This window comes from Chlamydomonas reinhardtii, chromosome 8 (genome assembly GCF_000002595.2).
Source record: "Chlamydomonas reinhardtii strain CC-503 cw92 mt+ chromosome 8, whole genome shotgun sequence".
NCBI classification, from domain to species: Eukaryota; Viridiplantae; Chlorophyta; class Chlorophyceae; order Chlamydomonadales; family Chlamydomonadaceae; genus Chlamydomonas; species Chlamydomonas reinhardtii.
In genome coordinates this window covers 1472134-1499421 of record NC_057011.1, presented here as the reverse complement: position 1 = coordinate 1499421, position 27288 = coordinate 1472134, and the positions used below count along the sequence as shown (strand labels likewise).

Here is a 27288-nt window from a genome sequence, read left to right as displayed (position 1 = left end):
ACATCCACGGACCTGGTGATCTGGCTACCGAACCCCGGCTCCACCCCTCCGACTCCCTAACGCATTGGCGTTTGAGCCCCAACAGCTTGTCGTCTTGGGGTGTTATTACACGGTAGACAATCTGCAGCACAGATAACCTTGCGGAAGGCACACACACACACACACACACACACACACACACACACACACACGCTTTCGCTCCGGCCGACTGAGACCTGCCGCCAATCAGCATCGATCAAAGAATGCAATGTATAGGCCTCAGAGCTAAGCAATGGCCAAGTAAGGCCACATTCGTGTCACTAAGGGGTATAAAGAAAGGAAGAGAATGGATAACGGATAGAAGTAACCTGCCCTCAAGGAAGGGTTCACACATACAATGTCCGCACGTTGAGACTGCATACCACTCCAAGGTACGGCTGAGACGCAACCACGCGTGCAAGCACAGACAACACGCAACAGCTTAACTGCGACCGCACCACCACGGAATGCCACAACTAGGTGTAGCCCTATCCCCCACAAGTAGTGCCCTGTCCTTCAACCTGCATCCTGCTCTCTCGTAATCTTAACATGTTAAACCTTCAATGCTTTCAATGCAACGTATTTGTGACATGCGTGGCGGAATCCATTCATCAGTCGCCTAAGCAAGTAAGGGCATGTTCGCGTGTGCATACCGTATGAGACGTGTTTGAATCCCTGCACAATTGTGTCGCACGATTGTCACGAATCATCCTGCTCAATCAGGCCCTAGTGTAGGGACCAGTCAGGCCTATCGCAGGCCCTTCATACTACTCGTGGCCCAGTTTTCGGCCGCCTCACTGCACCAGGCAGCCAGGTGCGTTAGCGCACACATGCGCGTACTACTACGTCCGCAGACAACCTGATCGCACGCTTCATAGACGTGCTCGCGCACAAGCCGCAAGGCTGCGCATGCCGCCTCCGGCTAGGCACTACGCGGAGCCTCTGCATTAGGTTTAGCAATGCAGATGTGAGCGAAACCATCCAGTCAAGCTCTGCCGTGTCCCCATGCCTGCCTCTGTCATATCCACACAACCACACACACGCCCATGTATGCATGCCACCACCCCACACCGTCATTGTCAACTGTCACACCGCGTGCGCCCTGTCATGATTGGGCTACGCGCACACTCCACCACAGGAAGCACGACACACCGTGTACGGTACACAACACAACACAAGACGCAGCACAACACAGGATCACACGCTTTTTTAGCATCCGCAAGCAGCGAAGCAGCAATGCAGGAATGCAAATTGTTCTCGCGCGCTTACACCGCCGTGCCGGTCAGCTGCGGCCCGCCGGCGGCGCCCGGCGGCGCCAACTGCGCCGTGACCAAGCCTGCCGGCGGCGGCGGTGACTGCGGCCGTACGTCATGCACGGGTGCCACGCCGCCACGATGCTCCGGGTCCGCACCCTCCGCCGCGCCGCTAACGTTGTACGCGTCACGGCGGCTGTCCGCCTTCTTCTTCTTGTAGTACACGCCAGCACCCACGCCACCGATAGCAAGCAGGCCCAGGCCCACGCCCAGACCCACGCCCAGGCCGATGGCCAGGTTGTTGTTGTCGTCGCCGCCGCCACTGTCGGACGGCGGCGGCGGCGGGGCGTTGTCGCCGCCGCTCTGGTTGGTGTTGTTGAAGGGCCTGTAGTCACCGGGCACGGGCGTGGTGGCCACCTGCTGTGACAGCGCGGCAGAGGAGGTGGAGTTGGCGAACGAGTTGAGCGCGGCGGCGGCGGCCGAGGAGTTGGCGGCTGCCAGGGAGGCGATCTGCGCCGCAAGGTAGTCCTGAGCGACCAGGCTGCTGGACAGCAGCGTCTGCAGGCTGGTGGCGTTGGCGCCGATCGCCAGCATTTGGCTGACCGAGTTGACGGTGGCGTTGATGCGCGCGGTGTCGTTGAGCGCGGCGGGGTTGTAGCTGCCGGCCGGCAGCTTGTCGGCCTGTGCCGCCACGCCGGTCAGCAGCGCTGCCAGCGTGGCGGGGTCCTGCAGGTTCAGCAGGCCTCCCAGCGGGTCGGCCAGCTGCAGCGTGGAATTGCTGTTGCTGTTGCTGTTGCTGTTGCTGGCGCTGTTGTTGGCGGCGGGCGTGTTGCCCGAGTTGCCCTGCAGCAGCGTGCGGCCGGCGCGGGCCGCCTGCACGCGGCGTCGTGCCGAGGTGCCGGCCAGCACGCGCGCCGCCACCTGCTGCACCATGAGGCGGGCGCAGGTCGGCAGGTCCTTGAGCGCCGGCGTCACGTAGGAGCACAGCGTGGTGACGGACGCCATCATCTGCGCGGGGAGGGGGCGGGGGGGAGCGAGGCAGACGGGGGGTGGGGAAATGAGGCGTGAGCGCACTCCTGCCGGTAGACGTCCACACACGCGCAAGCATCACACCACAGTTCCAAGACAAGGTGCCCATTCCTCTCACACGCCACATGCCACACCCCAAGCAACCAAACCAACCCCGCCCCTTCGCGAAAAGCTCAAGCCAACAATTAGGCAATCAAATCACGCACCGCCTGCTCCTGCGCATACAGGCGGCCGCCGGGCGACTGCAGGTCCACCAGCGCGTCACTGGTGGCGTCGTACTCGCACAGCGTGGGCGTGGTGGTGCGGTTCAGGCCCAGCGCGCCGACCAGCCGCTGGCGCAGCGCCGCCACCGTGAACTGGCCGGTGGTGAGCAGGTCCATCTCGCTGAGCACCGACGACAGCGGCGTGATCACGGGCGTGCTGCAAGACCCAGGGGCCGCGAGCGGCACCGCGAGCTTGGTGAGCGTCGCGACGTCGTGGCAGCCCTTGCCGTCGGAGGTGCGGTTGCCGTTGGCGAGCTCGGCGACGTCGGCGGGGAGCAGGCGGATTTGCCGCCGCGCGAGCAGGGGCGTGAGCGAGGCGTTCACGGAGAAGGTCCAGCCGGAGGACGCGGCGCTGCGGTCGTAGGTGGTGCGGCCGCTGGGCTCGTCGGCGCCGAACAGGCCGTCGCTCGAGATGTCCAGGAAAACGGTGCAGCCCGACAGGTAGCCGTCATAGGCCTGGCCAAAGATGGTCTTGGCGCCGGGCGCAGGCGGCGGCGGGCTGGGCAGGCGTGGCGCAGGGCTCGGCGGCGGGGACGACACCGGCACAACCGGGACCGGGCTTGGGCTTGGGCTCGGGCTTGGGCTTGGGCTTGGGCTTGGGCTTGGGCTTGGGCTTGGGCTTGGGCTCGGGCTTGGGCTTGGGCTCGGGCTTGGGCTTGGGCTTGGGCTTGGGCTTGGAGTTGGGCTTGGGCTTGGGCTGGGGCCGGGGCTGGGGCTCGGGCTTGGGCTGGGGCTTGGGCTGGGGCTTGGGCTCGGGCTGGGGCTGGGGCTCGGGCTGGGGCTGGGGCTCGGGCTGGGGCTGGGGCTGGGGCTGCGAGAAGGTGAAGTCCCGTTGCTTGGGCTTGGGCTTGGGCTTGGGCTGGGAGAAGGTGAAGTCTCGTTGCTTGGGCTTGGGCTTGGGCTGGGGCTCGGGCTCAGGCTTGGGCTTGGGCTGGGAGAAGGTGAGGTCTCGTTGCTCGGTGAGGGGCTGGGGCTGGGGCTGGGGCTCGGCGCAGGGCTCAGGCTTGGTGACGGTGAGGCACTCGGCGAGGGTGTGGGCACCGGCGCAGGGCTGGGGTTGGGCAGCACCTCGGTTGAGGTCACACTGTACTCCGTCGTGAAGTCCGGCGTCCACAGCGTGTTGCTTGCGGCCTTGCTGTCGATCTCACTGGTCAGCTGGGCTGCGGTGACGCCAACGTTGCTGACGAGGTCGAAGGTGGCGATGATGGAGCCGCTGGTCGCGGACACCAGCGAGCAGCTGGAAGTGGCGGTGGTGCTCTGCGTGTGGCGGCGGCAGCGGGCAGGGCCAAAGTTTGTCACGCGAATTTACAACGACAAGAGCAGGCAAGAGCTGCAAGACTCACAGGCCAATTGGGGACAGCGCACAGAAGACGCCACACTCTCAAGGTGCAATTGATGGTTTCATTTCACACTTACCGTTAGGGAAATGCAGGCCGCGGACTCGAAAGCGATCATAGAATCCTCAGAGCCGCTCACAATGCCGTAGTCCGCACCAACCAGCCGCAGCGTAGTCGTTACCGTCTCACCCACAGCAGGCGAGGGAGAAGGCGAGGGGCTGGGAGAAGGCGAAGCCTCCGGGCTGGGCGAGGGGACGGGAGCTGGGCTCGGCGACGGCTCGGGGCTGGGGGACGGAGAGGGCTCGGGGGTGGGAGAAGGCGAGGGAGAAGCCCCAGGCGAGGGAGAGGGCTCCGGGCTGGGAGACGGAGAGGCCTCCGAGCTGGGAGATGGAGAGGGCTCCGGGCTGGGAGACGGAGAGGGCTCCGAGCTGGGAGACGGAGAGGGCTCCGGGCTGGGAGACGGAGAGGACTCCGGGCGGGGGGAGGAACCGGGAGATGGGCTCGGTGAAGGCTCGGGGCTGGGCATGGGAGAGGGCTCCGGCGAGGGCGAGGTTGTCGGCGAGGGTGAGGGGGTAGGCGAAGCCACAGGGCTCGGCGACGGCGACGCCATGGGAGAGGGCGAGGGTGAGGCCACAGGCGAGGGAGTTGGGGACAGCGGGTAGACAGGCGACGGTGATGGCGAGTAGGTGGGCGCTGGCGAGGGGCTGTAAGCCGGCACGGGCGACGGGGAGTAGGTGGGGGAAGGGGAAGGCGAATGGGAAGGCGATGGGGAATAGGTGGGAACCGGAGCCGGGGGTGAAGGCGACACAGGGTGGCTTGGGCTAGGCGAGGGGCTGTAGGTTGGCACAGGCGCGGGCGGAGAGGGAGCCACCGGGGTCGAAGGTGAGGGCGAGGGCGAGCCTGACGGCGAGGGGGAGGGCGAGTAGGTGGGGACCGGAGCCGGGGGCGACGGTGACACGGGGTGGCTTGGGCTGGGGCTGGGTGAGGCCGAGGGCGACGGCGTGGGGCTGTAGGCGGGCACGGGCGTGGGGCTGTAGGCGGGCACGGGCGCAGGCGGCGAAGGAGCCACGGGAGTGCTCGGGCTGGGGCTGGGGCTCGGGCTGGGGCTCGGCGAGGGTGGGGCGGGCGAAGGCGGCACAGGTGGCGAGGGCGGGGGCGGCGGCACGTAGCGGTACTCCTCCTTTACCCAGGTACCGGGGCTGCGAGTGACAGGGGCAAGACAGGAGGCGAAGGAGAGCCAGGGCGCAGGGAGTCAGTGGTTAGGGGAGCGGGCCAGATAGCCGACCGCTTGTGTCACGTCGAAGCCCAACCACAGAGGAAGAAGTCACCAAGCGCCACGTCACACACGCGCGCACACAGCAGCAAAGGCAGCCACCACCACAACCACAACCTCAACCACCACCACGACCCAAACTAAGCGCACTCACCAGTCACCAGACAGGCCCTGAACCGTCGTGGGGTCGGCTGCGTAGCGGCCGCCGCTGGGGTGCGACAGCACGTTGCCGTTCGAGTCGAAGGCACCGCAGTCGGCAGGCGTGTAGTGATCATCCTCAGGACCGTAGTTGCAGTTGTACTCGGCGTCACCCGGTGAATCGCCCCAGCTCTCAAGGACCAGGCACGACGAACTCGCGGCCGCGCAGTCGTAGGCTGCGTTGGGGAAGTAGACGTAGCCTTCACGCTCGCACACAGGCGGCGGTGAGGGCGCGGGGCTGGGCGGCACGGGGCTGGGCGGCGGCGGACTGGGCGGCCGCGGCGAGGGCGGCGGCGACAGCGGCGGCGAGGGAGGGTCGTAGATCTGAGACACGTTTGCGCCGAGCTTGGCGCCGATCACGTCCAGGTTCACTGGCGGCGGCGGCGACGGGCGTGGCGGCGGCGGGTAAACCGGCGGCGGCGGTGGCGGGCTGGGCGGCAGGGGCATGGCGGGCGGCGACGGCGGCGGCGCAAACTGACCCGGGTTGAGCGGCGGGCTGGGAGGCGAGGGCGGCGTGGGCGAGGGCGGCAGCGGCGAAGGCGGCGGCGAGGGCATCTCTACGATCTGAGCGATGATGACCTCCACCGCGAACGTGTTGCTTGACTGCGAGAGCAAGCGGCCGCGGCGGCGCAGGCGCGCGCTGGCGAAGGCGTTGGCGGCCACGCGGTCCTGTGTGCGGGCGGCGGAACGGATCAAGTCGTGGCGCTTCTTAAAGCCGATCAAGCAAAAGCACACCGTGACACACCGCACCGCATCGTACATGACTGTCGATCAGACCAGGGTTTACGTTCGATCCGGTGTACGCCCGTAACAACCGCGAAGCACGCGCGGTCCCATTACGTGAAAGAAAGCACAGCCGCCCTGGGGGCGCGCAGCCGCCACCCCAACCCAAGCCACCCACCATGTTCCACTGGCGCTCCGAGGCGAAGCGGCGGCTGACCAGCACCATACCGACCAGCTGCTCCACCGAGGCAGCCACTGCCGAGTCCGAGCCCAGCAGCTCGGTCAGCTGCTCGCCGCTCCACTCCTACAAGCCGGTTGACAACACAAAGTCAGGGAACCTAATAATTGGATGAACGATGAAGGCCTGCTACGCACAGCGCCACAGTGCCGGCAGCCCTCGCGGCGCTGTGCATTGCAGAGTACCAGGGCCGCCGGCATGCATCTGGCAACGCGCCCGGTCCCGGTCCGCCACGTGCGCCACGCGCGTCATCACGTACGGCATTTGATGTTGTTGCCTTACCTTGATGGGCGCGGCGGAGTGGCCGAGCTCCACCATCCGGCGGCGGTTGGAGCCGCCGGACGAAACCAGGTAGGCAGAGCAGCTGGGGATGATCACCTGTGCATCAGCATGTGCGAGAGAGACGTGTTAATCTAGGTCTTGGCCCCTATGCATTTGCGGTGCCGCCAGGACAAGTAAGGCAGGCTAACAGGGCGTGTACGTGGGTGCAACGCACACACCTGGTCGATGGGCACACCAAATGCCGCCGCCATCTCGTCACGAATGTCCAAGCAGAGCTGAGTCATCTCCGATGCCGTCATGTTGCTATCCTGGAAGAACAGCTCGTACTTGGAAACCCTGTGTGTGTGGAGAGTGGAGCAGCGGAATGTAGCATTGGCCTCGGTGTGGAATGTGTTAACTTGTCAGCACGGTGTCTGACATCCGTGTGCTCTGCATTTCAGCGCAGATGCGAAACGCCTGTGTGTTGGCACGACAAAGCAGCACATGGTGCAAGGCACGCACAAGGAGCTGTGTGCATCACGCAATCGCACTTACTCGACGCCCAGACCCTCGGGCAGCGGGGGCGGAGGCGGGGGAGGCGACGGGGGAGCAGGCGGCGCCGGAGGCGAGGGCGGCATAGGGCTCGGCGGCGGCGGGCTGGGCGCCGGGCTAGGAGGCGACGGGGGCCGGCGCACCGGGCGCGGAGGAGCAGGTGGGCGTGGGCTAGGCGGCGCTGGGCTGGGCGGAGGTGGACTGGGGGGCCGCGGGCTGGGGGGTGGCGGACTTGGGGGCGCCGGGCTGGGAGGAGGTGACATACTCGGCGTGGGGCTTGGCGACGGAGAGGGGCTCGGTGAAGGGCTGGGAGAGGGAGAGGGCCTTGGTAACGGGCTAGGAGAGGGAGATGGCTGCGGGCTGGGGATGGGCCTCGGGCTGGGAGAGGGGGAAGGCTCCGGGCTGGGAGAGGGGGAGGTCTCCGGGCTGGAAGACGGAGAGGGCTCCGAGCTGGGAGAGGGGGAAGGCTCCGGGCCGGGAGACGGAGAGGGCTCAGGGCTGGGAGACGGAGAGGGCTCCGGGCTGGGAGACGGAGAGGGCTCCGGGCTGGGAGACGGAGAGGGCTCCGAGCTAGGAGACGGAGAGGGCTCCGAGCTGGGAGAAGGGGAGGGCTCCGGGCTGGGAGACGGAGAGGCCTCCGGGCTAGGAGATGGTGAGGCCTCCGGGCTGGGAGACGGAGAGAGCTCTGGGCTGGGAGACGGAGAGGGCTCCGGGCTAGGAGACGGAGAGGGCTCCGAGCTGGGAGAAGGGGAGGTCTCTGGGCTGGGAGACGGAGAGGCCTCCGGGCTGGGAGACGGAGAGGGCTCCGAGCTGGGAGAGGGGGAAGGCTCCGGGCCGGGAGACGGAAAGGGCTCAGGGCTGGGAGACGGAGAGGGCTCCGGGCTGGGAGACGGAGAGGGCTCCAGGCTGGGAGACGGAGAGGGCTCCGAGCTAGGAGACGGAGAGGGCTCCGAGCTGGGAGAAGGGGAGGGCTCCGGGCTGGGAGACGGAGAGGCCTCCGGGCTGGGAGACGGAGAGGGCTCCGGGCTGGGAGACGGAGAGGGCTCTGGGCTGGGAGACGGAAAGGCCTCCGGGCTGGGAGACGGAGAGGTCTCCGAGCTGGGAGACGGAGAGGGCTCCGGGCTGGGAGACGGAGAGGGCTCCGCGCTGGGAGAGGGGGAAGGCTCCGGGCTGGGAGAGGGAGAGGGCTCCGGGCTAGGAGACGGAGCGGGCTCCGCGCTGGGAGAGGGGGAAGGCTCCGGGCTGGGAGACGGAGAGGTCTCTGGGCTGGGAGACGGAGAAGGCTCCGGGCTGGGAGATGGAGAGGGCTCCGGGCTGGGAGACGGAGAGGGCTCCGGGCTAGGAGACGGAGAGGGCTCCGAGCTGGGAGAAGGGGAGGGCTCCGGGCTGGGAGACGGAGAGGCCTCCGGGTTGGGAGACGGAGAGGGCTCCGGGCTGGGAGATGGAGAGGGCTCCGGGCTTGGAGACGGAGAGGCCTCCGGGCTGGGAGACGGAGAGGGCTCCGGGCTAGGAGACGGAGAGGGCTCCGGGCTGGGAGACGGTGAGGCCTCCGGGCTGGGAGATGGAGAGGCCTCCGGGCTGGGAGACGGAGAGGGCTCCGGGCTGGGAGACGGAGAGGGCTCCGGGCTGGGAGACGGAGAGGGCTCCGGGCTGGGAGAGGGCTCGGGCTCTGGGCTGGGGGAGGGGGAGGGCTCCGGGCTGGGAGATGGAGAGGGCTCCGGGCTGGGAGACGGTGAGGCCTCCGGGCTGGGAGATGGAGAGGCCTCCGGGCTGGGAGACGGAGAGGGCTCCGGGCTGGGAGAGGGGGAAGGCTCCGGGCTGGGAGAGGGGGAAGGCTCCAGGCTGGGAGAGGGGGAAGGCTCCGGGCTGGGAGACGGTGAGGCCTCCGGGCTGGGAGATGGAGAGGCCTCCGGGCTGGGAGACGGAGAGGGCTCCGGGCTGGGAGAGGGGGAGGGCTCCGGGCTGGGAGACGGGGAAGGCTCTGGGCTGGGAGAGGGGGAAGGCTCTGGGCTGGGAGAGGGGGAAGGCTCCGGGCTGGGAGACGGAGAGGGCTCCGGGCTGGGAGAGGGAGAGGGCTCCGCGCTGGGAGAGGGAGAGGGCTCTGGGCTAGGAGATGGAATTGGTGCCGGGGTGGGCGATGGTGCCGGGCTGGGAACAGGTGAGGGCTCAGGCACGGGTGAAGGAGATGGACTAGGAGACGCAAAAGGGGAGGGAGACGACTCTGGGCTAGGAGAAGGCGGCGCGGCCGAAGGTGACGGTCCAAAGTCCGGTGAGGGCGAAGGCGATGGGCTGCCATAGACAGGTGAGGGGCTAGGAGCGGGAGCAGGAGAGGCCGCGGGACTTGGTGACGCTACAGGGCTGGGAGACGGAGAGGTCTCTGGGCTCGGAGACGGAGAGAGCTCTGGGCTGGGAGACGGTGAGGCCTCCGGGCTGGGAGAAGGGGAGGACTCTGGGCTGGGAGAGGGAGAGGGCTCCGGGCTGGGAGAGGGAGAGGAAGAAGGAGAAGGCTCAGGGCTAGGAGATGGAGATGCAACCGGGCTGGGTGAAAGAGACGGGCTGCCATACGCAGGCGAAGGGCTGGCAGAGGGCTCCGGGCTGGGAGATGGAGAGGGCTCCGAGCTGGGAGAGGGGGAGGCCTCCGGGCTGGGAGAGGGAGAGGGGCTGCCGTAGGCTGGCGAGGGAGCGGGGGATGCCACAGGCGAAGGCGAGGGCGAGTAGGTTGGGACTGGGACCGGGGGGGAGGGTGCAATGGGGTGGCCCGGGCTGGGCGACGGGCTCGGCGAGGGCGGGGCTAGGGAGGGCGGCGCAGGCGAGGGCGGGGCCGGAGACGGAGGCGTGGGTGGCGAGGGAGGCGGGGGTGGGAAGTAGCGGTACTCGTTCTTCACGTACACACCGGCGCTGTTACGGGAGCCGTCACAAGGAACACAATGGACAGGTGTCAGTCGGGCACGTCATTGGCAGCTTTTTAGCAACAGCAAATCAAGACAATTGGAATGGGGCCAGCTGGTCAGCTAGCGTTCATTTCCGTGCGTTCATTTCCGCGACTCACCACTGGCCGCTGAGGTTTGTGACCTCCACCGGATCGGCCGGGTATGACGCGACGCCCTGCTCGTAGGTCGACAGGACGTTTCCGTCGCTGTCAAAGGCGCCGCATTTCTGCGCATCGACGGTGTCGCTGCCAAAGCCGCAGGTATACGCTGCGAGGTCTACCGCCGATGGATCGCCATTGAAAGACGTGTAAATGGTGCAGTTGAATGCCCCGGTTTCGGTGCAGTCGTAGTTCTGCATGGGATAGAAAGTGAAGCCCTCATGAACATCGCAGTTGGGAGGTGGCGAGGGCGCCGGCGAGGGCGGCGAGGGAGAGGGCGGTGCCGGCGACGGGGGCGCAGGCGGCGCCGGTGACGGCGGGCGCGGCGACGGCGGGCGCGGTGACGGGGGGCGCGGCGACGGCGGGCGGGGCGAAGGCGGGCGGGGCGAAGGCGGGCGCGGGGAGGGGGGCGCCGGGGACGGGGGCGGGGAGGGCGGCACGGGGGAGGGCGGCGTCGGTGGCGGGAACTGCAACACCTCAGCACTGGTGGCGTTGAGGGCGTCAGTCAGAGGCGACTTCGGCGGAGACGGCGGGGGAGCTGGCGGGCTGGGAGGTGGCGACGGCGGCTCCGGTGACGGCGGCTCCGGCGAGGGAGGAAGGGGAGGAGTCGGGGGGCTGGGTGGCGGCGCGAACTGCCCGGGCAGCAGCGGCGGCTGCGGCGACGGCGGCTCTGTCAGATGAAGAGGGGCACAAGGACCAGCGGGTACATGGTGAGTGGGTGGCAGAGCGGGTGGCGAGCAGGGCAGCTGCGACGAGCTGTAGCCATTCCCCGCCTGGTGTGCCGGGTGCCGCCGACGGGCACGCACTCTGCCAACTGGCCCGACCAACACCAAACGGAGCATGCATGCATCAGCATGCGGCACGCACGCCATCTTGTCCAGATGACAAGACCCAGGGTGGCTCCTTTCCACCCGCCCACCCCGCCCTGATCCTGGGGCCGCAGGTGGACGTGCCTGGATCCCCATACCGTACCAGTCCATACGCCGCCGTCCGCCCCCAACCCCCAGCCTCTGCCTCCCAAGCCTCCCACATGCTCACCGCGCATAGCCACATTGCCCCAAGCGCCACCCACTCACCAGGCGACGGCGGCAGTGGCGGCGAGGGCGGCGCGGGCGGCGGCGACGGAGCCACGGAGATGGATCCCACCACGAAACCCAGCGTGTAGCCCGAGTTCTGGAGCAGCTGGCGGCGGCGTGCGCCCGCCAGCTGCTCGCCGGTCATTGCGGCCATGGCTGCCCTCATCTGCGGCGGTGGTTGGAAGGGAAGGGGATGTCAACGCAGGGCTAGTTAGGAGATGGACGTGCTGATATGGGTTAGAGCCTGGATAGGGATGAGGTGAGCGCCGAGCCAGGCGAATACTGTATTGCGTGACTTTCGTCCCAGGGAGTCAAGGCACGGAGTGTGGGCATGACCGCCATCTGCTGCCTTTGCCCAGCTCCAGAGCCCGGCGTCAGTGCACGCTCCTCAGCGCACAGCCACGGCCTCGCTTGGCTTCGATGTTCCCTTTGGGGAGCCCCATTTGGGGAGCCCCATTTGGGGAGCCCCATTTGGGGAGCCCCATTTGCGGCTTGCAGCCTTTCCGGCCCTCACTCACGCGTCCCCCATCAGCCCTCCACATCCGGGTTGTTAGCGCTTCACGGCGTGCACGTGACGGGGCCTCGCGACCTCGCGGCCTGACCCTTCGCCATTTATACGCCCCTCCCCCCTTGATGGATTCCCCCTCGCCTTGATGCCGTGCGCTTCACCACCCGCCTCTGTTGGCTTCGCTAACGGATCGCCATGCGTGGCCCTACACTGTCTCGCCCACCCTGCGCCCGGGCGTGTGCGCCGTCTCCTTGGCCCTCAAACACCCTGTGTAACCTTGTTGCCGCGTGCTCCTGAGCCCCATGCATCACATGGCCCCAGCTCACCATCTCAAACTCGTGCGAGCCCATGTCAAGCTTGCCCACGAGCTTCATCTCCACGAGTGCGTGACCGGCGTGGACGTCAAACTGCGAGCCCAGCTGGCCGCGGCTGTAGATTGCCAGAGGCATATCATCGCTGCCGCTGATCAGTCGGCGGCGGCCGCTGCCGTTCGCAGAGGAGGCCCCCATGTCGAAAATGACCTGCACGTAGGAACCGAATGTGCAAAGGTGAGTTGTACAGAACGAAGAAAAGGGTCATGGAAATGATGGTGGCAACGACACCGCGGCTCAATGATGGCCACATTCAGGCGTACCAGCTCAATGGGAATGCCGTAGAAGTCAGCAATCTGCTTGCGCAGGTTATAGATGTCCGTCGCGTTCAGCTCGCTAACGTTGCCAGCAAACGTCAGCTTCAGCAGCGAAAGGTCCAGGCTCACACCAGGAGGAAAGGGAGGAGGAGGCGGGGGTGGGCTGGGCGGCTGAGGAGGCGAGGGAGCGGGAGAGGGTGGCATGGGCGGGCTGGGGCTGGGAGGCTCCGGGCTCGGAGGCTCGGGGCTAGGTGGCTCCGGGCTGGGTGGCTCCGGGGTAGGCGGCTCGGGACTAGGTGGCGACGGGGACGGTGGCGGGGGACTGGGCGGCCGCGGGGACGGCGGCGTGGGAGATGGCGGCGGCGGGCTTGGTGGGGTAGGCGGCGGCGGACGAGGAGGACTGCAACAGCGAAGGCATTATGCCGATGTCAAAATTGCTTTCACATACAGGTTTTGCAATTGGAAGCGAAAGCCTTTGGACTTTAAGTTTGCACGAAGTCCTAATTGCTCGCCAGCCCCGATTACGTACCGTGGCGGCGGGCGAGGAGGGCCGGGAGGCGGCGGGCTAGGAGGAAGCGGCGGCCCCGGGCTAGGTGGGGGCGGGCTGGGAGGGGCCGGGCTGGGAGGCCGCGGGCTAGGCGGGGGCGGGCTAGGAGGAGCGGGGCTGGGAGGGACCGGGCTGGGGGGAGCCGGGCTGGGAGGAGCGGGGCTGGGAGGGGCCGGGCTGGGAGGGGCTGGGCTGGGAGGGTGCGGGCTGGGGGAGGGGCTCTCCACGACAGCCGGGCTGGGCGAGGGAGAGGCAGTGGGGCTGGGCGAAGCCTCAGGCCCCGGGCTAGGCGCGGGGCTCTCCCCGACAGCCGGGCTGGGCTCCGGGCTAGGCGAGGGGCTCTCCTCGACAGCCGGGCTAGGCGAGGGGCTCTCCTCGATGGCAGGGCTGGGGGAGGGGCTCTCCTCGACAGCAGGACTAGGCGCGGGGCTCTCCTCGACAGCCGGGCTGGGGGAAGGGCTCTCCTCGACAGCAGGACTGGGTGAAGGGCTCTCCTCGACAGCCGGGCTGGGGGAAGGGCTCTCCTCAACGGCAGGGCTGGGGGAGGGGCTCTCCTCGACGGCAGGGCTGGGGGAAGGGCTCTCCTCAACGGCAGGGCTGGGGGAGGGGCTCTCCTCGACGGCAGGGCTGGGTGAAGGGCTCTCCTCGACAGCCGGGCTGGGGGAAGGGCTCTCCTCGACAGCTGGGCTGGGCCCCGGGCTAGGCGCGGGGCTCTCCTCGACAGCCGGGCTGGGGGAGGGGCTCTCCTCGACAGCCGGGCTGGGCGAGGGGCTCTCCTCGACGACAGGGCTGGGGGAGGGGCTCTCAACGGCAGGGCTGGGGGAGGGAGAGGCCGCGGGGCTGGGCGCAGGTTCCGGCTCTGGTTCCGGACTTGGCTCAGGCGAGGGAGAAGGACTGGGCTTGGGAGTCAAGCTAGGGCTGGGCTGGGGGCTCGGTACCGGGCTTGGCTCTGGAACCGGGCTCGGATTGGGGCTGGGGGATGGAGACGGAAAAGGGGATGGGGAGGGCGACAGCGCAGGGGATGGCTGAGGGCTGGGAGAGGGGCTCGCCTCGACCGCCGGGCTGGGGGAGGGGCTCTCCTCGACAGCCGGGCTGGGAACGGGGCTCTCCTCGACGGCAGGGCTGGGCGAGGGGCTCTCCTCGACAGCCGGGCTGGGGGAAGGGCTCTCCTCGACAGCCGGGCTGGGCGAGGGGGAGGCAGCGGGGCTGGGCGAAGCCTCAGGCTCCGGGCTGGGCGCGGGGCTCTCCTCAACAGACGGGCTGGGGGAGGGGCTCTCCTCGACAGCCGGGCTGGGGGAGGGGCTCTCCTCAACGGCAGGGCTGGGGGAAGGGCTCTCCTCAATGGCAGGGCTGGGCGAGGGGCTCTCCTCGACAGCCGGGCTGGGCTCTGGGCTAGGCGCGGGGCTCTCCTCGATGGCAGGGCTGGGCGAGGGGCTCTCCTCAACGGCAGGGCTGGGGGAGGGGCTCTCCTCAACGGCAGGGCTGGGGGAGGGGCTCTCCTCGACAGCCGGGCTGGGGGAGGGGCTCTCCTCGACGGCAGGGCTGGGGGAGGGGCTCTCCTCGACATCCGGGCTGGGCGAGGGGCTCTCCTCGACAGCCGGGCTGGGCGAGGGGCTCTCCTCGACAGCCGGGCTGGGGGAAGGGCTCTCCTCGACGGCAGGGCTGGGTGCAGGGCTCTCCTCAACCGCAGGGCTGGGCGAGGGGCTCTCCTCAACTGCAGGGCTGGGTGAAGGGCTCTCCTCGACGGCAGGGCTGGGCGAGGGGCTCTCCTCGACAGCCGGGCTGGGGGAAGGGCTCTCCTCGACGGCAGGGCTGGGTGAAGGGCTCTCCTCAACTGCAGGGCTGGGGGAGGGGCTCTCCTCGACAGCCGGGCTGGGGGAAGGTCTAGGCGAGGGGCTCTCCTCGACGGCAGGGCTGGGGGAGGGGCTCTCCTCAACGGCAGGGCTGGGGGAAGGGCTCTCCTCAATGGCAGGGCTGGGCGAGGGGCTCTCCTCGACAGCCGGGCTGGGCCCTGGGCTAGGCGCGGGGCTCTCCTCGATGGCAGGGCTGGGCGAGGGGCTCTCCTCAACGGCAGGGCTGGGGGAGGGGCTCTCCTCAACGGCAGGGCTGGGGGAGGGGCTCTCCTCGACAGCCGGGCTGGGGGAGGGGCTCTCCTCGACGGCAGGGCTGGGGGAGGGGCTCTCCTCGACATCCGGGCTGGGCGAGGGGCTCTCCTCGACAGCCGGGCTGGGGGAAGGGCTCTCCTCGACGGCAGGGCTGGGGGAGGGGCTCTCCTCAACGGCAGGGCTGGGGGAGGGGCTCTCCTCAACGGCAGGGCTGGGCGAGGGGCTCTCCTCGACGGCAGGGCTGGGGGAAGGGCTCTCCTCGACAGCCGGGCTGGGGGAAGGGCTCTCCTCGACGGCAGGGCTGGGTGAAGGGCTCTCCTCGACAGCCGGGCTGGGCGAGGGGGAGGCAGCGGGGCTGGGCGAAGCCTCAGGCTCCGGGCTGGGCGCGGGGCTCTCCTTAACAGACGGGCTGGGGGATGCGGTTGGCCCAGGAGTGCGAGAGGGGGAAGGGCTGCCGTACGAATAAGCGGGAGAAGGGCTGCCGTACGAGGGAGAAGGGGAAGGGCTGTACGTGCCGTAGGGCGACGGAGACGGCGAGCCGTAAGAAGGGGAGGGCGAGGGACCGTACATGGGGGATGGCGAGGGCGTTGGTGAGTACGTGGGCGTGGTGGCGTCAAGAGCACGGCGGTGCTCAGCCACGCCGTGTGAGACGGTGACACCTGCCACACCGATCTGCAAAGTGGTCAAGGGGGGGCGGGCGCAGGCGGAACGCAGTGTGCGCCAGTGTGAGCGGGTAGCAGGCGAGATGTGAAACGGTGTGGTATGACCCTATGAGCATGCTCTAAGTCTCTGAGCAGCCAGCGTCAACATCTACTTTGGATTGTGTCGCCGTGTCTTTGATTATGCTCCTTTTGCTGCGTATCTTCGGCTCTTCGAAAACGTGCTCTGCTCCGAAGTGCAGGGAAGTGCGAACGCGTGGGCAGAGCTGTTGACCTCCTGGGTCCCGGTCGGGGACCTCGCGCTGGTCACGTCAAGACACGAACCCAAGCCCCCTTCCCAGGGAAAACCCTGCCACAACCCTAAGCTTGGCGACACACCTGCTCAAAGGACGTGTATGCCATGGATGTGCGGCCTCTGCCGTCGCGGGCAAGGACCACCACCGACGTCACCGCCTCTGTCTCCACCTCAACTCCCTCAAAGGTGACCTCCTTGCCCGCGCAAGCGACATCGCACTCCACCGATCGCGACAGTCGCAACGCGCCGACATCCAGGTCGACTTCAACGCGCGGGCCTGCAATTGCGCAAAACATGGGCAGAAAACGATTGGGCGGCCTCAATCCATCAACCCCAACCTCCTAACGAGCCGGTTACTGCCGACACTCGTGATCAATTAAGTTACAAGGCACATATGGATGCATGGCGCGGTATCCAGTTTTCACGCGTCGGCACAGCGGGCAGGCGCAGTCCGACTGGCAGCGGACCAAGAATCCGGTATGCCTACCTGCTGCCGACAGGATGAAAGACACATCGATGTGTTGCACACGGTCACCCACGCGGTCTCGGGCACTGGCCGTCAGACGGGTGATGGAGGGCTCCATTGAGAGTGTTGCTGCCAGCGGAAGTAATATCGAAAACACCAGCGCCAAGCACATGCGCTGACAATGCATCTGCTTGGGCCTGCGAGGGGCCGCGGGGCCCCCGCAGGGTACTTGCACCATCCACCAAAACGCGTCACGGGACGCAAGACGCAGCGGGAAGAAGTGATGCCTCCAGGGAGAAGTCGAATTTCGTAAGTAGTGCACGTTGCTGCGCGTTGCGCGTAAGAAGCAAGTCGCGGTAGAAAAGCTGGACAACGCTGGTCACCAAACAGCTGCGCCAAGCTCCTTTGTAGCCACAATCAAACCAAGCTGTATGCAGGCGAAAGCCAAGGTAGAAAGGAGCAGTCCTCAGCGTGGAAAGCAAAGGCCCGACTCGAATGTGGTCTCCGAGTGCTCACTCTGCCGGTCTACAGGCCCTAAAGGCCACCGGGTCCGATTGTGTGGAGCCCGGGCTGGTTGTGACAAACTACTAACAACTGTCGTTGCCCTCACACAGCCATTTGCCCGAGAGAGCCCACCGCCCACCACGTTCGCGTGTACGGTGGCAATGGCAGCGCCAGCCACCTCAGAGCCCCAGCTCACTCGGGAACGTTTTAAAACATCATTAGCATCAAACGAGCTCCCTTGACCCGGATAAAGCCCCCTCGCTAGGTGCCAGCAATGGAAAGTGTTGCCCTGGGACCTGAGTTTTTGGCCTGGCAACTTTGCAACTCATCAACATACATGCAGTGAAAGTTAATTCCAGTCAGCGTGAAAGCTGAGTTCAGCTCGGTGTCCCAAAGACCAACCACTCAGACCGGGGCGCGAGAAGGTTCTCATTGTGGACATCGCCAACCGCTATTCTTTAAGTCCTGAAGAGAACATAATTTACATGCACGTCTTGTCAATCACTCCTCAGTGACGGACCGAAAGCTCTATCACTCCCGAGGCCCCCGGAAACTGAATCGATTGCTGCATGCAATCACATCGCTGACATTAACCTGCGCTTGGAGCAAACTGATTCCTATCAACTTATGATGTCGCCCAAAGCGCGACTTTCAATGGTGCCGCGGAATGTGATTCCGCCACATCTATAACTATGCGCGCTGCAGAAACAATTCCAAAGAATTTTCGACTGCAAAATGCTTACGCCATGACACCCCACGGCTGCGTCACTGAGTCAACTGGAGGGACGGTGCGCATGAACATCGTGGACACTCAGCGCTTCCCGCTCCTTTAGCGCGACCATGAGTTGTCACGTTAAACATAAGCAACCGTCGTGCATGCTAGTAAGGCTTCTGGTTAAGCTGGTTCACCGTGGCTCATCGCACGCGAGCATGACTTCAGGTGCTGCAGGGCGTGGCACATGGCGGTGACGATAATCTTTGCAAGGAGTTACCTTGCCGGTGTACAGCGCGACTGGCTCAGTGGTGTGCGCCATGGGGTTTGCGCGGCAGTGCGCGGTTACTTGGTGCGTGGGACTCACGGCGGTACTGGGGTTCGAAGGGTTGCACGACAGCACACGCCCGTGTCTGCTTGCCCTAATTAGCCTCCCCTACCTGGTGCCGCCGCCGCCTCCTTCGCCTCCGCCTCCACCTGCTCCGCCGCCTGGCGCAGACGCACCTGAGACCTCGCCTTAATGGCTGCCTGCTCCATGCTGGCAGCCTGTGTGTTGGGCTTCGCGGCGGTGATCTGCCCCGGCTGGCCGCCGGGCGGGTGGGACCGATGAAGGGTAGTTCCATGCCTGTCCATGCTCTTCCGGCCCTTGCCCTTGAGGGCAGCCGTGTCCTCATCCGTCGCTATCCACCATTTCGCGTCAGCATCCCCTGGGAGCGCTCTCGTGGACAGCAGCGCGCTTGCGGCCGCCAGCTGCTGCTTACTTGCGCTGGGCCAGGCCGCCCAGCTACGCGCAGCGGCTCCTCCCCTACGTGCCCCCGTGCCCTGCAGGTGCGCTGCGGCTCTGCATTGCGAGTGTGGCGTTGCGGTGTGTCTGTGTGGTGCTATCGCCTGGCCGGGCGCCCGGAGCGTGAGGCGGTGAGGAATGCGCGTCAGCGTGCGTCAGCATGCTCCCAGCCAGCCAGCAACTTGTACTGTGGTACAGTATTACTTGTACTGGGTACAGTAACTCCGGCGTTCGACCAGCCGCACACTCCCTGCCCTGCCGTTGCAAACTGGTTGCTATCTGCTGGGGTCTGGGAATCAGCTGCACCCCGCGGGACTTCACCAACCTGCCTTCACACTGTCCCATCGCACACCAGTGCCCCCTTTCCCCGGCTCCCAGCCGTCCCATGACGACGAGTCAAAGCCTCAAACTCAAAGGCTTGGGGACTTGGCATGCCGGATGAACCCTGCGCACTTACGCACATCAGCAGTACAGTATTCAGCACAGGAGTGCCAATGATCGGGGTAGGGGGCAGCCTAGGCACGGTTCCGACTGTCTAGGCAATGGCCATCCACGAGCAATGCGTTGCCCCCACGTTGCCTGAATGATAGGCCGTCGCAGCAGCCAGCAAGGGGCCGTTGTTTCAACAACGACTTGCCCCACCAGTCAACATCATGCAATCAAGAGCCCTGGCCACACACTCACATCCATACATCATCCGCCCGTCCACGGTCTTGGGCAAGGTCTTTGGGTGCGATGGATGGGACAGGGGAAGGGGCAGTTTGCGTAGTCCTGGCTGATACAGCTGGAGTCCCGAGAAACGAGTTACACCCACCCCGGCGCCAATGATACACGAGGTAACACGTCGCTCCCGCGCAAACGATTACCCGGCCCCGTTGGGCGCCCGGCCGGGCACGGTCCTGGGCAGGGCAGGAACCCCCTAGAACCCCGAACCCGGGCGGACTTTGGCGCCGTTACACAGGCAAGGCTGCGAGGCGTTGCGTGGGGGCACTCCTTGCGTCCTGGCTGTTACTGGGTACTGGTAATGCAAACACAGCACGTCTGACTGTAGTCAGGTACCAGCCAGGTACCAAGGGTGAGAAGAACGGATCTGTCCCTTCCAGGAGCAGTTACAGCGTGGCTAGGCTAAGCTAGAATGCTGCCCCTGCTTGCCTTCAACCAAAATTTGTGCTCAAGCGGCGCTGGGCTCGGTGGCAGCAGAGGTAACCCGGTATGGCATGGCCGCGGGCCGCCCTGCCGGCCCGGTGGCTCCGACTGCCCTCCCTCGGGCGCCACGCGCCACGCTCACACACGCATTCTCCAAACACTTGTCACTCCAAGAACCGTGTCCATTGGCCTTACATGACACCGTATTACGGCTAGCTCAAACCCCTTGGTCAGCAACCCCGACATGAAGCCATACCGCAATTGTGGCCCCTTCATTCAGCTTGTGTTGCATGCCACGCCCTGCTGCGCCCTGCAGCGTCTTACAGCTGCACAGGCCAGTACGCTTCCGTCCTTTCCCAACGCCATCCGCCATTTACTTTCTTAGTGCTATAGCCAAACGGCTTATCCGCACGCGTGACCGGCAGTTCAATGCCACGCTTGCATCGCGGCAGCCAACAAATGTGCAACACACCCAACCGCGCGCTTAAAAAGAAGCAGGTCCCGAATCAAACCACCCGGGGCGCGCATTAGGATGGACGGACGACACACCACACTGAACGTGATGCTTGCACACGTACGACACGCACCGCACAGCCATTGACCACGGTGCGCACAGATCTTGCAAGGCACTTGGTGGGCACACACACACATTGGCGCAGATGCACGTACACGCGCAGAAGCAAGCATTCACCACCCATGCTGTCATCAGTCCATAGCTGCTGAGCTCCGTGGAAACTGCTGCGCAGTGATACCGGTGACATGGTGCAGCAGCCTTGCGAGGGTTGTGCCGACGACGCGCCGAGCGTCGTGCGTTGTGCTGGAACTACTACAAGCTTCTAGCGTGCTGTGTGATGCAGTGCGGCGTGTGCGCAAGTGCCCGATTGTGCGTGCGCTGGGCACCAATTGACGTGTGCTCGCAATGCGTTGGCGGTGCGGTGCGAGTGGTGGTGCCTGCGGTGGTGTGCAGCAGAAGCCCGAGGCGGTGGCCGTGATGGTGTGGTGCAGGTGGGGGCGGTGCAAGCACGTGCTCGTGCACCCCCGGCGCGCAGGAAGCAGCAGCTGGGTTTGCTACCCCTGCCCCGGGCTTTACCGCCCGCACCCCGACCCAATGTGACGCTTTGCCGCGGAACTGGATTCGGCACGTGTCCGCTGGAGCTGGCTGTTGCGCTACTCACTTACCTGCTCCCGCGGCCTTACCTACTTGCGTGCGCTGACACAGCGCATCGCGCAGCCCCCCATGCCTACCCCTCCATCCCCACCCCAGCTACGGCCTATACTGTCCGCTGCGCCATTGCTGGGCGGCCTTGGGAGCAAGCCTGCTGCGGCTGGAGCCCACGACACACCTCACCGCCTGGGCAATCGCTGCGCCGGGGTGCAGGGGTCAAGCCCGTGCCTACCGCACCGCACCGTTGCCTACGCGTCGCGGGCCCTTGGGCACCATGCGCACCTGCTTCGTGCCCCACCGCCGGCCGTGCCAGCGCTCCGCCGCTGGCGCCGCTCACTGCGGCCCGCCCTGCCCCGAGTAGTCGCCCGAGGGGGCGCCGCCCACGCCAGCCACAGAGTAGGGCGCCGAGCCAGGGTTGCTGCCGGTGGCGGGCACGATGCCTTCCCGCTGGTTGGGTGTCTCGATGACCCTGCTTTACAAGCAAAGGGGCAGGGCCACGTGCGCGGCAGGCGGGCGACGTGCCGGGGTTCAGAACGCACCGCATGGCGCCGTGAGGGCGGCGGCCAGACAGCCGCCGGCAGGCAGCTGCGCCCGTAAGTCGCGGCAGCCGTGACCGCACCCCATACCCCTGCGGCTAGCACCAAGAGCCGGGTCTGCACACGCACCACACGTGCACCACTACCACCAGGTCTTGCTCGGACGCACCTGCCGTCCACGTCACGCTTGCGGCCGAAGGGGTTCTTGGAGAACTGCACGCGGATGGGCCCGCGGTCGCTGCAGCGCGGCGCAACAACACAAGCGCGATAGCAGAAGCGGGCGGCAGGGGTTCGGGCGTTACTGAGTTGCAGAAGACACGACTCGGGATGCCCTGACCCGCCAGAAGCAAGCAGCCTAGACCAAACAGTTTGCGGTAGCTGACAGGCGCCACCCATCTTGTGCCGGCCGTGCCCGCCGCCCGCTCACCCACCCGCCCTCATCCTCCAGTGCCCCCACCCCACCTGGAGTTGAGCATGGCGTTCTGCTGCGCGTTGTGCGCCGTGATGGCGGACCCCGTGTCGTCAAACTCCACGAAGCCCAGCGTGGCCTTGGGGCCGCGCATCAGCTTGAGCTGTCGGAAGCCCTGCAGGGGAGGAGGGGGGGAGCGGCGTGTTACGGAGAGACTTTGAGAGCAAGTGCGACATACCGTACAGAGATACAGGGAGAGATTGAGAGGGAGACAGTGCAGAGCACACGGGAAGGAAGACGCAAACACCGTTGGCGCTGGGCAGGCGCTGTTGCCACCGGACGTCGTAACCACTCCATCCTTCATCAAAGGCTATCCCTCCCCCTTCCCGCAGCAGGCAGCAGCGCCGCGGCCCGCGCACAGGCCGCCTCGGCACGCTCACCGGAGAGCCCGAGAAGAGCGACCGCAGCTCGTTCTCATCCACGCTGTCCGACAGGTTGCCCACAAAGAGCGTGTTGCAGGGCGGGTTGTCATCACGAGCCGCCGCGGCGGCCGCAGCCCCGCCGCCGCCGCCAGGCCCGCCAAACGACCCCGGACGGCTGTAGCCGCCTGCGGTGGGTGCGACGCGGCGGTGCGGCAGCAACCACAAGGGTGCGCGGCGTTGACTCTTTCTCGTCGCGACAAGCTCATTTTTCGTCCATCCAGTACCGTGTCCAGGGCACGCCTCACAGGCAGTCACCTCAACCAACAACTTCCATGACTGGCCATGTACCCTGCAACCCAGGGCACCCGCCCACGCTCCCGCTCCCGCCCACGCTCCCGCGCCATCTCTTCCCCCCCAGCCGGTCTGTCTTACCGCTGACGCCACCACCCCCGCCACCACCGCTGCCGCCGACCGGGCCGCCGCTGGGCGGCACGCCATAGCCGCCCGTGACCACCATGCCGCTGGCGGGCCGCGCGCGCTTGGCGTTGGGCTCCATGTCCTTGATGTACATGTTCTTGCGCGCCATCTCGGCACGCAGCGAGCTGTTCTCGTCAAACCTGCGCAACGTGCGAGGGCCGTAGCAGTCAACGGTCGGTCAACGCCGGGTCGACGCCGGGTCTGCAGTGGACGCGGTGTGTGTGGCCGCCTCCAGTCAAGCGCGGGATGCGGCGCATGTGCACCCCCAACCCACTGGTATCACCACCGATCCCCAACTACTTCGCTCCTCCACACCCCAGGCAGTTGGGGCCGCTGCCTGTCCCCGCACTACACCATGCCAGCGCCCGCCTCATGCCAGCTTTACCACCCCCCTTGGCGCCATCACGAGTTCGGGTTTGTTCCCAGTAGACCCCGGGCGCCATCACCACGACCGCCACCACCACGACCGCCACCACCGCCACCACCACGACCCCTGGGGCGCACCTGACGTGCTGCAGCTGGTCGCATGCGGCGCGCGCGTGCGCACCCGAGGTGAACAGCGCAAAGCCCTGCGCCGAGCCCTTGCCATAGTTCATCTGTGAAGCCTACAAGTGGGCATTCCGGGATGGGGTGTGGGCGATGACCCAGAGGCGCATGTGAGGTAAGGGTTGGGGCTTGGGGTAGGGGTGGTAGGGGCGGACGCCCCTCCGCTTGAGGCAAGCCTCGGAGCTCGGAGTCTGAGAACAGCACCCCTCCCCCTCTTCCTCATTCCAGCCCCATGCACTAGCCCGCGCCCACAAGGCGAGAGTACCCTCCCCCCTCCCGCCGCGAGGGCTGGTGCTGGTGAGGGCAGTGGTGGTGATCTGCCATGTCGATTGCCGTCGCAATTGCGGGAAGCCCGCAATCATAATACAACTACGTCCATTCAAGACAGAGAAGACGACGCCTGCTCACCTCATAACCAGGGAGGAACCGCAAGAGGTTGTTCAGCTCGCGCTCCTTTACGTCGATGGGGAATCCAGTCACAAAGACCGTCCGGACCTCGTCGGTGGCACCCATGCCTCCCGCAAAAGGAGGAGGGGCACTAGCATACGCTGGAGGGGCATAGCTGTAGGCCGGTGGCGCGAGAGAGGGCGCATAGCCTTGATAGCTGGGCGGCGCGCCATAAGGGTCCGGAGGAGCGCCCGTGGGCTGGTAGCCTCCAGCATACGGAGGTGGAGGCTCGTAGGACATGCTTCTAGGACAGCTAAGGCGTAACTAAGCAGTGGGATCGATTAGCGGGCAAGTTGGTCGCGCCAAACAAGTCGGTCCGCTGTTAACCTAAGGCCGAACAGTTATGTGAAATTGACTATGACTTCTATGCAAGGAAGACAAGTATGAGGGTCGTCGTTTGGGTGCAGTCCCGCTTTGCATGGAACTTGTTTGCGCGATGGGCCCCTCAGCGCCCAACATAGTCGCTGGCTGACTTAGTTCCGTGATGATTTGATTTGTATATGCACCAATTATTAACAAAAATGCTCCAGCGCACCGTTCTACGGGGTCGCCCGTTCTGCGGGGCCTCGCCTCGGCTCTCTGCCTTCACTCGGTCGCCCGTCGCGCACGCCAGCACGGACGGAGCCACCACGGCCAAGCCCAATATTGCGGACTTGGCGAAAATGGCTCAAATCAGTGTGACAGAACAAGAGGTCAGTTTGCTTGCTGCAATTTTGTCGCCACTGACGTCTCGTGTTACAGCTCTGACTTTGACCTTGCTGCTTGCAGGCGGCGGACTGGGCCCCGAAAATCAACAGCGTGCTGGACTGGTGCGGGGCAGTGGCTGGGGTGGGGTTGGGCCTCCGGTGACACGCCAGCGGGGGGCAGCAACAAGCGCCACACACACGCACATACACGCACCTACGCACTCACGTGCCAACCCCCCAGGACTACGCACCGGACACCATCGCCATAGCTCCTGAACTGAGGGAGAGTAGCGCGCATGGCAACAAGCCTTCATGGCGAGAAGCCATGCCAATCTTCCAAAGTCGCATCTTGTGGTTGGGTCAGACCCCCCCCCCCCCCGCACGCGCCGACAGTCAAGGTCGCGACCCCTGAGCCTTACAGCCTACCCTGTGACGCATCCATCCTTTCAGCCTCAGCCTGCAACCCTGCCTCGCTTGACGCTGCTCGCGCCGTCGCCGCAGGTTCGGCCAGCTCCAGTCTGTGGATGTCAAGGGCGTGACGCCCGCCATCCACGCCTATTCGGAAAGCAACCGCCTGCGGCCGGATGAGGCGCACACCTATGAGGCGCGGTCAGTTGTTGTGTAGGCCCGGGCCGGGCTTGGAAACTGTTTGTGGGAGAAACGCTTAGGGGCTGTTGGGTGTCGGCCTGTCGGCGTCGTGGGGTGGGCTGAGGTGCGCCGGTCAGGCACGTGGAAGACAGGCCTGGCCGGAGCAAGGCGCGTGGAGAGGGGTGGCCTGCGCGCGGCTGACCCTGGCAACTGTGCTGACATGGAGGCATGGTGTGTGTATGTGTGTGTTTGGGCGTTTGCAGAGCACAGCTCCTGGCACAGGCGCCACAGACGGAGAACACCTACGTCCGCGTGCCCAAGACGGCGGGCGGTGGCGACGGCGAGGCGGCAGCAGCCGCCAAGCCCGCCGCCGCTGCCGCGCCTGCGGCTGCGCCGGCGGCTGCCGCCGCTGCTTCCTCCGACGCCGCTGCCGCCCCGGCCGCGGTGCCGGAGGTGCCGCTTGAGGCGGTGCACGCACTGGACATCCGTGTGGGCCGCATCATCAGCTGCGAGCGGCACCCAGACGCCGAGAGGTGCGGGGAAATAAGCCGCGCCGGTGATTATCAAGTCATGGATGGGGCGGACCCGAACCCGTGCCCAAGCCCAGCGAAATGGCTCCAACGCCATGGGGCTGTTTGGCGGACGGGGAGACAGTGGCAGGGGGCAGGGAGCAGTACCGGCACTCGGCAGAGCAGTCAATTAGGTTGGGGGCTGAGTGGGCTGGTGCCCATGCACAGCATCCCTAGGGTTCCTTCCTGCTGAAACCGTGCAGGCCTACGAAACCCAATGTACAAACCATGTGCGCTGTCCCAGACACCAAACACCTATATTCCCCCTACGCCTTGGCTCCTCGGCGCAGCCTGTATGTTGAGAAGATCGATGTCGGCGAGCCAGAGCCGCGCACCATCGTGTCGGGCCTGGTCAAGTATGTGCCGCTGGAGGCCATGCAGGTGCGTGTGCATGGGGGGCGTTTGTGTGGACGGGGTGCGCGTGCTGCTACGGCACTGCGTAGCCTAAACCATTCTGGACGACCTGCAAGGCTGCCGCCATCATACTGGAACTAAACCGCCCAACCACCACTACCCACACCCACAGGACCGCATGGTGATGGTCATCTGCAACCTCAAGGTACGGCACCGACCTTCTCTGTCACTCTTTATGCCTTTCATTTCGTGCCTGTCATTTTTGGGCCTTTCATTTTGTACCTACCCACCGATGATCATGCCGCCTTAGCTCGGTGCCTAAGAAGTACCGATGTTATCCCTGCCTCCAACCTCACCTCTTGCGTTCTGCCGCCGCGCATGTCATGCTCCTTGCTCTCCCCGTGTCCCGGCGCCTCCTGACAGCCTCGCAACATGCGCGGCATCAAGTCGCACGGCATGCTGCTCGCCGCCTCCGACGAGCCGCACCTGGTGGTGGAGCCGCTGGCGCCACCGCCCGGCGCCAAGGCGGGAGAGCGCGTGTGGTTCGGCGACAACGCGGAGCAGGTAGGGTTGGGAAAGCACAAGGGAAAGGGCAGGTGTGTGTGGGAGGGAGTTTGTGGCGTGGGAGGTGGGGCCGCCATCAGGACTGCCGCGCAGCGTTTTCGTTGTCTGGTGCGCAGTTGTTAAAGTTCCATGGTGTACGGTTTACTGCACGTGGTCTGGTCTAGTCAGGTCGCGCACCGCCTCCTGCTTCCCGGAGCCCGCCTTGCCACCTTGCCGCTGCCTTCCCACCTCCCCTCCACACCATCTATCCCTTCTATCCAACATATATTCCTCGCCCTGCCCTGCCCTGGCCTGCCTTGACCCTCCCCGCCCCGCCCTGCCCTCACAGCCCGCCGCCGCTGACGCCAAGGTGGTGGACAAGAAGAAGTTCTGGGACGCGGTGCAGCCGGCGCTCCGGACCGACGGCGGCGCGGTGGCCACACTGGCACTGGGCGGGCAGCGCCTGCCCATGAACACCAGCGCGGGGGCGGTGCGGGCGCCCTCGCTCACCGGGGCGCGCATCGCGTAGAGGTTGCGCAGGGCGAGGTGGCGGTGGTGGTGGTGCTGGTGGGAGGGAGGTGGAGGGCGGGGACGGGTGTGGGAGGTGGGATGGGAGAAGAGAGGAGGGGAGGGGAGGGGAGGAGAGGAAGATGTATGTGGGTGTGGGGCTGGCGGAGGTAGGCAGGAGGTTTGTTGTAGAGCTGGGTGTGGGAGGATGAGGATGTTGGTCAAGGGCCACCTCGCGGAGAGGCCCATGACGGATGATGAGGTCATGAGGCCCGATGCGCGAGTCGAGCCAGGCGAATCCGCGACTGGTGGGAGGATACGCTGCACGCGGCCCGGCTGTTGACCAGGAGGTGTTGTAACGCGTGGTGCTGTGTTG

At 66.1% G+C, this 27288-nt stretch overlaps 4 protein-coding genes across 5 annotated transcripts; 1 reads left to right on the top strand and 3 right to left on the bottom strand.

Annotated features, from left to right (window-relative positions):
• Positions 1–93: 93 nt before the first annotated feature.
• CHLRE_08g364751v5 (uncharacterized protein) lies at positions 94–17062 on the bottom strand. Its single transcript, XM_043064890.1, has 15 exons — positions 16539–17062; positions 16135–16328; positions 12975–15769; positions 12452–12845; positions 12144–12338; positions 11310–11475; positions 10195–10903; positions 7149–10043; positions 6833–6950; positions 6615–6710; positions 6273–6398; positions 5328–6040; positions 3980–5099; positions 2507–3820; positions 94–2279 (listed from the first exon to the last, which is right to left on the bottom strand). Exons 1-15 carry the CDS (start codon positions 16633–16635, stop codon positions 1284–1286), a joined length of 11928 nt encoding a protein of 3975 aa, XP_042921891.1. The 5' UTR covers positions 16636–17062; the 3' UTR covers positions 94–1283.
• Positions 17063–17490: 428 nt separating this feature from the next.
• On the bottom strand, positions 17491–18402 carry CHLRE_08g364726v5 (uncharacterized protein). The gene is made up of 2 exons (XM_043064889.1): positions 18174–18402; positions 17491–17964 (listed from the first exon to the last, which is right to left on the bottom strand). Exons 1-2 carry the CDS (start codon positions 18364–18366, stop codon positions 17927–17929), a joined length of 231 nt encoding a protein of 76 aa, XP_042921890.1. The 5' UTR covers positions 18367–18402; the 3' UTR covers positions 17491–17926.
• A 1212-nt stretch (positions 18403–19614) lies between these two features.
• Positions 19615–23992, bottom strand: CHLRE_08g364700v5 (uncharacterized protein). Of its 2 annotated transcripts, none has more exons than XM_043064887.1 (8): positions 23627–23992; positions 23177–23277; positions 22628–22812; positions 22214–22380; positions 21827–21948; positions 21534–21602; positions 21111–21300; positions 19615–20614 (listed from the first exon to the last, which is right to left on the bottom strand). In XM_043064887.1, exons 1-7 carry the CDS (start codon positions 23903–23905, stop codon positions 21162–21164), a joined length of 1062 nt encoding a protein of 353 aa, XP_042921888.1. In that variant the 5' UTR covers positions 23906–23992; the 3' UTR covers positions 19615–20614; positions 21111–21161. The 2 variants fall into 2 exon arrangements, with proteins under 2 accessions (XP_042921888.1, XP_042921889.1); XM_043064888.1 differs by having other exon boundaries at positions 21111–21297.
• A 100-nt stretch (positions 23993–24092) lies between these two features.
• Positions 24093–27283, top strand: CHLRE_08g364650v5 (uncharacterized protein). The gene is made up of 8 exons (XM_001696064.2): positions 24093–24357; positions 24434–24474; positions 24853–24960; positions 25203–25472; positions 25799–25889; positions 26035–26067; positions 26286–26426; positions 26755–27283. The coding sequence occupies exons 1-8, from the start codon at positions 24187–24189 to the stop codon at positions 26932–26934; spliced, it is 1035 nt and encodes a 344-aa protein (XP_001696116.2). The 5' UTR covers positions 24093–24186; the 3' UTR covers positions 26935–27283.
• Positions 27284–27288: the final 5 nt, after the last annotated feature.